Raw genomic sequence first — 13,436 nt, forward strand, 5'->3', positions numbered from 1 at the left:
ATAATCTTTAAATACCCCAACTCATGGTAAAAGTCTAATGAAATGAAATTGTCCTTTTGTTTCAAGACAAAAAAGGAACAGCCAGTGAATTATGCTTCCTGGCTGGTTGATATCGATGATTATCACGATAAAAGTTATTTCTTTCAGGTTTAAAGACAGATTTTTGCTCCTGAGTGAAGGTTTTGGTTTTAAATGCCTCTCACGTGCAGAGAACGACAAACGCTTGACAAACAGCAAAACATTTTACAAATCTGAGGTAGAACAATTATGTGTTATACCGCCTCACTTCACAAAATGCATATTATATCTATATACAGTGACGATTATTGATATTTTTGACCATCCCTACATGCTTCTCTTCTCCTGATCTTCCCACAAGCGAATGATGACACAGACATGTTACGGTGGTTACGCCCCCTGTGGGAGTGCATTGGTAATAACTTTATTGCAAAAATACAGGTTCCCTCTTTCCCCGAGCAACAACACCCCAGAACTGACACACATAGTCTACACACACCCACAGACAAGAAACCATCATCAGCGGTTACTCTCCACCCTTCTCTGTCTCTGACCATCATGTCAGTCGCAAACAAAACACACTTTCATCCTTTAGTTTACATTCATTCGCTCTCGTGCTCCGTACGGCGCTCTCGCCACGCTTGTTGCTCTCTTTTTGCATTCCATTGGATGAAACGTAGACGTAGATGCAGAACAACAAAGTTCACCAGCAGCATTGAACATGAAGATTCTCGTCCTCCTCTCCAGGCCTCTACCAGAGTCCGTGAGAGCGCCCCCCGTGGGTGGGGTGGGTGTGTCTGCCTCCTGACTGTCTCTGATACAGGATTGTGAGGGAAGGTTGATTTGCATAGCGGACTCATGCGCTACAATTGGCTACATTCTCCCACATCCAGAACCCCCCCCAAATAACAAACAAAATAACATCGACAAAATCATGAAGGGAAATGAAAAACTGATGTTAAATACGCTCTCTGAGTTAAGTGCCAACCTTTGGTTTAGTTACAACGATCAATCAACATCAGTAAATTCTTGAAGAACTTCACATTGGCGAGTTCTTGAATAGGGACTTTGTTATTTCATATGATATTTAATAGAATAAAGCATAATAATAAATCTACACATGTCAGAATGCTACTTAGTAAAGGGGGGAGTGAATGATATCATACCTGTTCATTACTGTGTAATAAGTGTTCATACAACTGAGGAATGGTTGACATCTCTAAAGAAGATAGCTCACTGGCTGAAAATATACCTCTAATACATACATATCATATAAAGTATATTCATTTTCGACATGTCACTGTCTCAGGCTGAAGATGTTTTTTGAAGACAAGCTTTTTTTCTGAGATCTCAAAAAACTTTCAGTGTTTTCAGTGGGTGAGAGAAATAATAAAGTGTGAATTCATAAGTGCCACTGAAGGTCACCTGAGGCCTTTAAGTAAAACAAACCACATCAATCGTTCTCGCTCAAACAGCCCTCGCAAAGTGCACTTCTTCTGCCAAGTCATCATCTCACAAAGCGCACTTGAGTAGTCTCCTCTTTTCATCGATAAAGCCGAAGAGGACGGGTTTACTAACCTACATCCTCTCGTTCCGTCTCGACTTTTCTCCCCTGCTGGCCTATTTCTGGTGCTACCGTTTCCTGTTCGGAAGGAAGAAAGCGCGCGAAGAATAAAAGAGTGCGAGAGAGGAAAGGAGTAGAGGAAAGAAGCAGAGAGAAAAAGGAAGCGCTTTTCTCGTTTAATCTCCCGGTAGAAACGGGAGAGCTGTCATTAAGATCGGCGAGAGGTTTAAGGGGGGGCGGAAACTCCAGCTAGACACTTGTGAAGTGCACTCCACTCGTATTTGAAATGCAGACATGAGGAAGTACCACTTTAAGTTTATCAATATTCGTTAATTATCATTATCAACATTCCATAAGGTCTTATTAATTAACATACAGGTTTCATACATGAGTTTTTCTGTACATGACTTTTAGTTATTAGAGAGTTCGGTCTCGGGCGGGTTTACTGTGCGCGCACACAGGAAGAAAAAGAACAATAAGACAAACCCTAAAAACAAAAGAGAGAAAAAATATGGCTGCCCATTTGAAACAGACCCAGTTCGGCTACGTGTGCGTCCAACAAGAAATGCCCGTGAAGAAAGAGGAAGAGGCGTGGCTACTTGGTAAGAGCCTCCCCCTGAGCTGAGGGCTCCTGTTGGGATGGAGGGCAAGTCCGCTGAGAGCTCAGGTCCTAGTCAGACCCAGCCGGTGCCCCGCCGACGTCAAACTGACAAGGCTACTTAAAGCGGCGATGCTCGCCAGGTTGCCTGCACTGGGGATCCCTCGGAAAACCCAGGGGGAGACAAGAAAGAACAGTCCCGGGAAGAAAGGGGGAAGCTTGAGGTTGTAGTTGGGGTCAGAGTGACTGCATAGACAGAATAGTAGGTAAAAGTAGGGGAAGGAGGGAGGGAGGGGGCTAAGCAGGGTGCTGCAGGCGCTGAGGGAGGCTGTACGTCAGTGCAGATGTGCATGTGTGCGTGCATGTGTCTGCGTGTGCATGTCGTTAGAGGGAGAAGGGGGAAAGAATGGGATCGCAGCTGAGGTCGATCCTCCTGAGCCAGGTCCGTCAAGGCGAGGCGGTCGATGACCCGAAGCCGCCGCCCCCCCCGTGTGGAAGTGGACACGGCGAGACGTTAGTGAAGCAGAGCGGGACTCTGGTCAGACGACAGCTTGACCCCCGTCAGACACAGCCAGAAACTCCCTGCATTGCTCGACAGCTCCTGGACGAGGCGTGACGGGAGAGGAGAGAATGAAGGAAAGGTCAGATCAACAAGAGGGCACACGATAAATATTCATCAATTTAATTGAAAGGTTGAACAACTAGATATGAAAAACAAATGGATCTGAAATGGACTCCAAATAGTGATTTCATTTACAGGGAGATGTGATGCAGTAAACTGTTGATTTGCTGCAGATAACCACAAATTTAGGTTTAAAGAGGTTTAAAGTTGTTTATTTATTAAAAAGATTCAACCTAATGAATGGGATGTTGTTTTGTATGTGGTGTTTATATTTCTCTTGTCTAGTCTCCTCTCTTCATACATATAATTGTTTAAGTGTATAAAGAAATCATAAACAATCTAAAAATGCTAAAATGCATATATATATATATATGCATATATATATACACACCTCATCTGGCCCGCCCCCTAACAACGCCAGGTAAAGGAGGCTGACATTTCCCACATGCGCCGACCAATCGTAACAGAGTGGGTTAGCTGGCCAATCAGAGTAGACTGGGCTTTATTAAAGAGAGAGGAGCTAAAACCAGGAGTTTCAGACAGAGGCTGAAAAGAGGAGCTGCAGTTATGAACAGTATGATGAAAGTTATGTGTTTTCTAAACATTAGAGCTATGAACATATAAACCCTTTCAAGTAATAACTCAAATTAAACTATTATGTCATAAAATTGTAATATGTCTCCTTTAAAGGGTCGGTGTTTCTAGTTGCTTTGTAATAATATTGTTTTCTAATTTGCTTATTCTAAAGATGGGCATTAGAAATTGGCAGTTGTAACAATGACATTATTGCTTTGCAATTCTCTGTGCATTGTACCAGTCCTTATCAAATATTATATCATATTAACCTTGAGGTGGAAACATCTCAGGCACTTAGCCCCACAAATCTTTTTTTAAATGAAGGCGTAGCTCACAAGCACAGTGAGTGTCAGTTTGATATATTTATATGTATCCTGAAGCTGAAGAGAGCTGTCATGTTCAGTGATTTTCAGTTGTTTTTAAGGGGGAGAAGCAGTGGTTCTGTATGTATTTAACAGTGAATCTCTGCTATAGAGAAGACTGGCACATAACACGTGTAACAACATCTTGTAGAGACGCTTCAGATCGATGTACATTAGCCTCGGTTGACGCAGCGAGGTGAGATTTGTGTATTCTGGAAGTGAAGAGGTGTAAAAACCTGAGCTGACACCTCTGCCTGTCAGGCTATTTGTTACCTTTTAAGGTTAACAAAAGAGAGACGTTAATGGAAACCGACAAAACAGGCAGTTCGACAGTTTCTCTGTCATTTGGGCACAAATCCTCCATGTGAATTCAAGTGCACTTGCTCGGATTCTGTTGGTTGCTCTGGTTTAAATTACCCTAAATTACCAAAAGAAGAATGAAAGATGTCCTTATCTGAGTATGATTTCTATGTCAACTGTGGCATAGCTGCAGTTGGGTTAAAAATGATTACCTCTGGAAATTAAAAAAACATTTGACACATGACAGATTTGCACAGGGATGAAAATGTGGACAGTTTTTACAAATCAGTGCACGCCTGCTATGTGCAAATAGGGGCTTAGCCTACTTTGGAGCCAGATGAGTCTGATACGCCAGAAAATAAAATGCTCACCAGAAACTTGAAATTAAATATCAGGAAAATACTTTTAGTTTGCTATTCTGACCCGATTTGAACAAACCCATCTGGGACACAAAGTATCTCAACCAAAGAAAGTTTCTCCAGACTTTAGCAGATGGCTGTAGTGTGTGGAGTATATCGTCACATGAGCTTAGCGCGGTGTTTACCTGTAAAGCAGTGGAGGGAGGTGGTCATGAGAAGGTGTTGGTGATGAGGATGATGGAGGAGATGACAGTGGTGAAATAGCAACAGGGACTCAGAAGAGAGGAAGTAAGCAAGGAGAGGCACTGACATCAGTCTGCTTCACCTTTGAGAGAGAAAGAGGAAAAAACGACAGAGGAGATGCAAAGAGCAAGAGGACAGATTGGAAATCGAAAAGCAGGACAACAGGAAGAAACAGGACAAACAGCGTGGGAACAAGAGCACTGGGGAAAGCAATGTGTAAAGTGCAGCGACGGTGTTATCAGGCAGATGTAGTTCAACAGCACTGCCATAGGGAGGCGGCAGAGCAGAGGAGATGACACTCACAAAGCTGCGGGTTGCAGTCAGGCGGCTGCGGCGAGAGGTCACTACAGTGCCGCTGAGGCTGCGTCCCATTTGCCTCAGATTTTCCCCATCATCCGGCTCCGCCCCAAAACGCAGATCCCGCAACATCGTCGGCTGCGGAGGGAGAAAAGCAATATGTCTGACAGATGTTTGAAAACTGATCCAAATGATGGTAAGTGAACATGTGAGGCAACAAGGTGTTACCTTGTTGAGGTAGGTGGGGGGGCTGGTGCAGTCTGCCCCGTACACACTCCTCTCCATGTCTGCGTTGGGGGTCTTAGAGCGAGCCTGTCCTCCCACCCTGGATATGAGCCTCTCTGATGGGCTGCAGCCTGAAAAATGACATGTGCTGTTTGATTGAAGCTTATTGAAAACTTTTACTTTTATTCCCAGTGTTCTTACAGTTACCATTTAGGAGCTTCAAAGATAAAACATCTTGTCGCAGCCAATTTGAGAGCATGATTTATATATTCAATTTGAATTTTAACTTTCGGCCCCTCACATATCTCACTTATTGAGTAAATGATTTTTATGGTTGTACCATTAAGCAAATTAAAAATTTAGTTTGTGTGTGTGTGTGTGTGTGTGTGTGTGTGTGTGTGTGTGTGTGTGTGTGTGTGTGTGTGTGTGTGTGTGTGTGAACGTGCGTCTGTGTGTGTACCTGTCTTTCCGGCCTGCAGACTGGCTTGGTAAAGGGAGTCAAACTCAGACAGCTCAGCCTCTTCGCGGTCACTGTGTTGCCCTGGGGCATGCTGGGAGCTGTAGTGCCCTGGAGAGGACTGGCCACTGTAGCTGTAGTTCTGGCTGGATGCCTGTGGCCTGAATGGAACGCAGCAGTCCGGGGGCGTGCTGTATGGCGTTACCACGGCGTCAGGGCGGTCCAAGCTCCAGGAGGACCAATGGCGCGTGCCGCTGGCGGAGGCGGCTCCGTGCCTCAGCCAGTGCTGAGAGGCGACAGTGGGGGACTGGGGCCGGGGGGGCTGCCACAGCGGCGCGGGAGGTCTCCTTTGCCCAGAGGCTTCCAGAGGGGAGGACGGGGGAGGAGTGGAGGGCAGAGGGGTAGGGGGTGTGTGTGTGGGTTCAAGGTGCGTGGAGTGTGCGGTGTGTGTGGCGTGTGTATCCCAGAGACGCAGAGGAAGCGAGGGCAAAGAGATGGCTAGGTGCTTCCCCAGAGGTCTGACACTCACCCCCCCTGCCTGCAGCAACTCACACAGCCTCACCCCTGTGCCCTCCATCCCATCCTCCTCTTTCTCCCTTCTCCTGCCCACGCATCCGCCGACCTCCTCCTCCTCCCCCCCTTGGCCGGAAGGGGCGCAAGGGTGAGCGATGCTGAGGGTGAACGGGGGTCGAGGGGGAGCAGGTAGCCGATAGGGTGGAGGGGGTGGGTCCGGGCCCAGAGCAGCATCCTGGTTGGGCACTGCCGGGTCCTCTTCCTCCTCCTGATTGGGCGTCAGCAGTACTTGGACCGGGCCAGGCTGTTCACTGGAGAGCACAGAGGACAGGGAGGGTGTCAGTCAGCCGGTGGCACGAAAATAAAGAAGAAGAAAAAATAAATAAAAAACAGACACTGCTCTGACGTCAGGTGAGTTACTGCATCGAGGGAAGGTCACAACAGCATACCAGCATAAACAAGCAGACACACACACACACGCACACGCACTCACTTACACACAAAACAAACAGCCACAAACACACAATGATGCAGCCCTGTGCATGCATCGCTCTGTGCGTGGGATCTCACAGCCATGCTGTTTATGAATCAGCCACAAGCTTAACTTCCTGATCTGAACATATCCGGCTCAAACGACAAAAGATCCCACCGTAATCTGATTTTCAAAAACAGCAATCTGCCCTCTGCTGCACCGAGCACTGGTGCAGTATATCAACACGGAAAATAAATGTGGCACCGACACTACAAAGTCAGTCAGCCTCACCGGGCCACGATATTGCTTTATTGATTTACATACATTGATATGTGGAGGGTATGATATATGTCGAACATTAGCGGATCCTCTCTGTGGAGTCAATCAGCGTGTGGTAAACTATTGTGTGTGCGTGTTGGTATGTGTGAACAGCAAGTCTGTAAATTTGTGTGTGTCTATTTTGATGGGAGTGCGCGCAGACCTGTGTGTGTCTACGTGCGAGCCGGCCCCCATCCCCCACATTAACTCTCCCGTCTCTTTTCAGCCTTAGTAATTACCCAGCAGGCTTTGCAGCAGCGAGCCATAAATCAGAGGCTTGTGTTGATCAATAGAGGAGAGGAGGAAGGTAATAAAAGAGACTCTGAGCTCTACCTCCTCTTCCTTCCCTTTCAGGCCTGATGTTCGCAGTTTGGATTTGCAGTTTATAAATTTTTTAACAAATTTCCCTTCAGTTGAAACTGTTTGGAAACTGAGTCTATGCTTATCACCACTGAGTCAGAACTTCCAATCTAATCTCTAGATCATCTGCTGGCTCATAGTGCAGCTCCCATACAACTTCTAACAGGAGAATATGTTTTAGATTAGATTGTAAGATTACAATACCAACTTTAATGCACATATGAGATTAACTGATATGCGCAGTGATTTGCAGCTAAAAACCTCAAAGCCAGAGGACTAGACTACACAACAACAGTTTCAAAATACCAGGAAATAGTAAATAAATGTCACAGTCCATCCCCTAAAGTCCAAGTTGACATTAATGCCTGCATTATTGGACAACAAAAGTTTTGAATCTTCGAATCTCTGATTAATCAACTGATCAAATACTAATACAAACTAAATCAAATACCAATATCACTGAGTATTTGGTTTCAAAATCTATGAAGTGCTAGAACTCTGCTATAGTTGTTTATCTAGTTATCATCATTATTTAATAAAAAATAAATGTGTTCAATTAACTTGCACTAACTTGCAATCTCACTCTTTTCAAATATAAAATTAACTTGTCACTTCTTGTACATTAAGTCCCCTGCACAACTCACACATACACAACACTCTGCGACACACAAACACAGCAGCAAAAAGCACAGTGACGGACAGCAGCTTCACAGTGCACGGACGGATAGATCAGCAGCACACAACGAGCAGAGGGAAGCCTTGGCGGCCCACACAACTACAAAGAGCGGCACGACAACAATGACGGGGAAGCAGTGAAGCACGAAAAAAAGCAGAGAGCAACACAGCCACTCTCTTATTCTTCTCAGTGGCACTGCAACAAACACACAAACACAGGAGGGTGAGACGTTTCTGTGTATAGTCAAGTGTGCGAGCTTAAGAACACACACACAAACACACACACACATACACAGACATACAGCAGGATGTGAGGGTGCAGTGCTAGGGGTGACAAAAAAAAAGGGGTTTCTGGGATTTTTGGGCAGCCAGAACTGAAGGCACACACATGAGGGTGTTGAGGTGTATTTTTAGACGGCCAACACCCAGAGGACACACACACACGGGGTCCTGAGGTGGGTTTGAGGACACACACGAACTGAGGGAGGGGGGAGGCGGGAGGATAGGGGTCGGAGGTGAAACTGATACAGGCACCGTTGCGGACACATAAGGTGGGGGACAGTGGTGGTACCTGTGAGGCCCCTGTGGACGGGCCCTTCCTGCCTCCAGTTCCATTTCCTGTTCCTGCCTGCGTTTGATTGGGCCCCCAGTGCTCCTCATGCACGCAGCTACAGCCAATCCGCTATGAGCGTTAGCCTCATGCAGGGGTCTGAGCACAGCTGAAGATGTTAACAACAGAGTGGGAGATAAAAGAAAGGAGAAAAGACAGAGATACACATCGACAGGGTGGGCAGATAGAGAAAGAAAAGAAAGGAGAATGGAACAAGGGATGAGAGAAAAAGAAGATGTAAACAGGTGAAAGAGAAGAGAGAAGCAGAGCAGAAGGAGTGGTTATGAGGGGGCCGGCATGCATTACGCTCCTCTACTGTAAGTTAACATGTGTTTTAAACAGGTGCAGAGTTGAGAAGTGGGAGGATTTGTTTTACAAGAGTCCTCTTTCATCATAACCGTACGACGGTTGGAGGAATAGTTTGGATTAAATCGTTCATAAAAATGTTGGATACGTTTACAAATCAACTGTGAGCGCGGCTAACAGTGAGCTACAGCAAAAATTTACACTTAAATTCCCTTCACGTTTAGATTGTTTTTTGATTGATTGCTTTTATGATTGGGAAGTGCATAACTCTAAAGATGAAATTGCACATTTATTCTCTTACAAAATAATGGTTGAAGTCATAAGAAATCGAATTTATCTATCCTCACTGACGCCTATATTTGTTTGATATGATGATTTGTGTTATGTTAGCAAAACCATACATGACCCGTCTCCACTTCCTCTCACTATATCAAGAAACGAAGCTAAAATATCCTGATTACTAGCACTGCCTTCGTGCTCCAATGACGTCAAACGGAGTCAGAGTCTGTGCGTTAGCGATCGGGGAGTTGAGCCGCGGTTGCAAGGTCCCATCGATTAATGTGGGTCAGTCTCAGCTGTCAATCATGATGTTTCAACCCATTTTTATCCAATTAAAAACAAATATCGAATTAAAATGAAACTAAGACCAACCTAAAACAACAGAAACCATCTTTGAGAAAAATCTATTTAACATGTACGTTGACGTTTTAGTTTGGTCCATGTCCCATCCGCTAATATGGAGGAGGCAAGATTTATGACCTATTCTGTAGCCAGCCACCAGGAGGTGATCAAGGCGCTTTGGCATCACTTTAAGGGAGCAGTCATGTCGTCCATCTCTGTATATATAGCTAACTTCACATTTCTATATAAAGGCTAAAAGATATTAGTTAGTCAGTTCTGTCGCTGTACGGTCACAGTGTGTTAAACTCTATCCTGTAGTTTCATCATTTCCCACTTCACAACTCTTGTGTTAATGCATCAACATGTAAATTTGCACTGAGTCAACATTAGAAAAGTGAGGAGCAAAGTTGAGGCTACGTTCATCGAGCTACAGACACCAGACAGGGGGGAAGAAGAAGGGAGAGATCAAAAGATTGGTTTTCGGAGGAAGCTCTCTTTAGTGCGTAGCCTTGTGAACGCACCCTGGATGGTGTTAGTTTGCTGTTAAAAAGATGCAGAAAAGGACAACAAAGGAGCAGCCGTCACCCGCCTTGGCTTGTTTTTGCATACTTTTGATTGCGAGAGCCAGAATAACGGTGGGCTGACGGCTGCTCTGTTGTTGTTAGCTGTTATGACCTCTAACACACCGAGGCAGATTGTCTGGAGTCCGCCTGAAACCATTGATACGGACGTGGAAACCCAAGTTCAGTTATGTAATTGTGCCGATAGTGATGCCATCTGCTTTGTTCGCGAGGCGTCCTTTCACTTCATCAAGGTTGTGTGTACTCGCAGGGAGGTGTGTGTGTGTGTGTGTGTGTCCATGTGTGTGTCAGGTACATGAGGCTGAAAACACTGAGGCACACACAGTAGGACAGACCGGACACAGCCTAATAATCCCTGATAGAGATTTAGTTAGTGCTGAGCTGGAGGGGAAAACCTGCACACCTGCAATTCATACATGGCTCTCTCTCTCTTTTTCCCTCTCTCTCTCTCTCTCTCTCTCTCTCTCTCTCTCTCTCTCTCTCTCTCACACACACACACAACTATAGAAACACGCACAACATTTGAGGATGCATGGACCAATGCATGAAAATACACACACACACAAACAATATGGGCAAACATATTGGGAACACACTGTCTTTCAAGCTCAGTGTCAATGTCAGAGTCTCTATGGAGAGAAAGAAGTCTCACATATGTGTGTGCTTCCTGTGAAGAGCATTTAACGTGTGTGCGCACGGATCCCCTGACACAAAGGTTATATCTGAATGTGTAGTTTTGAGTCTTTGAATTCTCCAGCTTCACAAGGATCCAAACATGTTGCAGCATTTAAGTGGAAAGCTTTGCACAGTTTCAAAGTGGGAAACTGTACACACTATACACTCTCTATACCCTCTCTCTCTCCCTCTCACTCTATCTCTCTCTCTCTCTCTCTCTCCCTCTCTCAGAAATATTATGCCAGAAATCAACAAAACTGTGACTAGTTAATTGACTTTAACATGTAAAATTGGCAGAGTGCTCCTTTAAGTGTGACTTCAGTCCAAGTTGCACGTCTGTAGCTATGAAAAACCACATCTCCCTCACACACACACACACGCACGCACACACGCGCGCGCACGCACGCACGCACGCACGCACGCACGCACGCACACACACACACACACACACACACACACACAAACATACTGTGAATGAAGAAGAAGACACACAAGAGTACACACACACACAGAATCTTTGTGTGAATTAAATTGTCAACTCCCTAGAGTTTTGCCGGGACATCAGAGCTCATAACTTTAGAAAACTCAGATGAGACTGTTAGACACACACACAAGCACACACACTTATTCTGACATAAAACGCTCGTCGATGACACACACAGAAACCCAATATTTACAGCTTAAGTTTAAGTAGCACACGCTGAACTATTAAAACAATACAGACGGAGGGAGACAGATGGAGAGACAGATGAACAGATGGGAGAAAGGACAAAGAGGAGGTCAGACACAGACACAGACACACAAGTCACTGTCACCGCTAAACAACACAACAGGTGATAATGTGACCTTAAAGTTGCACCAGGCGAGATTTTAACAGAGAAACACTTTTGACAAATTGAAGAGTCAGCAGCGATTCTTTTTTATCTGGGTTTTTTACGATGTCGCCTCTGTGCAGCTTTAAATGCAGGTATGTTGTTGACATTCCTCCAGTTCACACAAATTTACAAAAGAAAACATATGCTCTCGCTTCTCACTTGTAGGTATCCAGCTGTGCAGATAGTGACGTTTGGAGCTCGATGAAAGAAAAGGTTCCTGTAAACTGCCGCTAGCAGTTCACAGGTGATGAGAAAATATGTTTTTCATAATTTTTGTGAACCAACTCTACGACTCTTCATCTTCCCAAAACATCTACACTTTCATGAACTTCTTCCTTCTCCTCCACCACCCGCTCCTACCCTCTGTTTCTCTTTTCATCCTTCTTTCATCCGTACCCTGGTGTTGGAGCTGGTCCAGGTCCATGAATTTGCTGGGTTTGGGGTTGAATCCCATGGCGGCCTCCCGCTCGGCCTCCCTCCGCTTCTGCTGCTCCTGCTGGCGGGCTCTCCTCGCCACCTCCTCCTGTAGCTCGTCCAGCTCGCTGCGCCCTGAGCCGGAAGACACAAAGCAGACGTACAGTACAGGAGCTGAACAATATAGGAGGGAATTAAATGCAAATTACATACATGCACAGATACATACCTGTGCTGGTGACTCTACCCCAGCTGGGCGAGGGCAGCTCCTGCAGGATAGCACTGCTGCTCTTTGACTTGGGCACCGAACGCCATGAAGGTCCTGACATTAGCACCCGTTTCTGTTGCCCCACCTCCCTGTGGAGAGAAACAAAAAGAAAACACACAGAGAGAAAGAGACAAAAAGGTTGAGCAGACAGACCAATGTGTGCATTGATTGATTTGTTGTTCTGACCCACTCTTGTTGGACAATTTGTGTTAGTGTCACGCTTGTATTTGATGCTGATAGAGTGAAATTGAACGGAAAAAGGAGCGTGACAAAGAAACCAAGAGAGGGAAAGATGATAAATGACAGAGAGACAAAGGTAGAGACAGAAATCGTTATTTGTTCCTTTCATACCTGTCCGGACTGCTGCTGTTCCTCTCGCTGCTCTCGTAGCCACTCTCCATCCTCTGGATCAGACGCGGCTGGTGCTCCACCCCTCTCAGAGGTGGAGGAGCAGGGGGACCCATCGTCCGCCCGCTGGCCAGAGACCTGGGCTGCCCAACCAGCCCAAACCCCACCTCCAACTCCCTGATGTCCCTCCCTTCTACGTCTTGCAGCCCTGGCTGTGTGGGTGGAGCGGGTCCAGCCAAAGGGAGGGAGTCGTGGGGCTCTGGAGGGAGAGAGGGACCAGGCAGCGTGTTGTAGCCCAGAGAGGAGCCTCGCTGGCGGGTGAAGATGCTGTCGATGTTCAGGGCCTCTCTCCTGGGCCTCCAGGTTGGCCTGTAGCGGCCTCCAGAAGAACTAGAGAGGAAGGGACAAAGATGTTACACAGGATGTTACATGATTTCAGGAGAGGTAAGAATACTGTCACATGCCATTAAAATAAAAGTTACATTACTTTTAAAACTCCTGCTGAGTTCTTCATATGTGAAAGAGTTCATGTCTGAAGACGACTTCAGTAAAAACTTAATTCACTCAAGGACAAGACTTTATTTCAGTAGTTGCATCCTATATTACTTAAATTTTCTTGTAAAAGTTATAGTAAAATTATCCAATATTTCACTCTTTTTACCTTGTGACCCTTTGGCGAGCGCCTGACCTCCAGGGTTCACTAGACTAATTGAGTGTATGTTACATATCTGAGAATAGCTCTAACAGTGATGGTGCATCAATATATTAATCTAATAATG

The 13,436-nt window shown here is 45.6% G+C and overlaps 1 protein-coding gene across 6 annotated transcripts in view; it reads right to left on the reverse strand.

The window, feature by feature from the left end:
- Positions 1-399: 399 nt before the first annotated feature.
- Positions 400-13,436, reverse strand: part of LOC117752544 (inactive ubiquitin carboxyl-terminal hydrolase 54-like) — a 50,484-nt gene continuing 37,447 nt past the window's right edge. For 3 of the 6 annotated variants that reach the window (XM_034569947.1, XM_034569948.1, XM_034569950.1), the window contains 8 exons: positions 12,661-13,047; positions 12,271-12,398; positions 11,988-12,176; positions 8,531-8,678; positions 5,625-6,445; positions 5,168-5,295; positions 4,946-5,077; positions 400-2,781 (listed from right to left, as the gene is read on the reverse strand). In XM_034569947.1, the coding sequence (XP_034425838.1) occupies positions 2,695-2,781; positions 4,946-5,077; positions 5,168-5,295; positions 5,625-6,445; positions 8,531-8,678; positions 11,988-12,176; positions 12,271-12,398; positions 12,661-13,047 (2,020 nt within the window). In that variant the 3' untranslated portion in view covers positions 400-2,694. Of the gene's footprint in view, positions 2,782-4,584; positions 4,725-4,945; positions 5,078-5,167; positions 5,296-5,624; positions 6,446-8,530; positions 8,679-11,987; positions 12,177-12,270; positions 12,399-12,660; positions 13,048-13,436 lie in introns of all 6 variants that reach the window. The other 3 variants (XR_004612097.1, XR_004612098.1, XM_034569949.1) reach the window with 3 other exon arrangements.

This window comes from Hippoglossus hippoglossus, chromosome 19 (genome assembly GCF_009819705.1).
Source record: "Hippoglossus hippoglossus isolate fHipHip1 chromosome 19, fHipHip1.pri, whole genome shotgun sequence".
Lineage (NCBI taxonomy): Eukaryota > Metazoa > Chordata > Actinopteri > Pleuronectiformes > Pleuronectidae > Hippoglossus > Hippoglossus hippoglossus.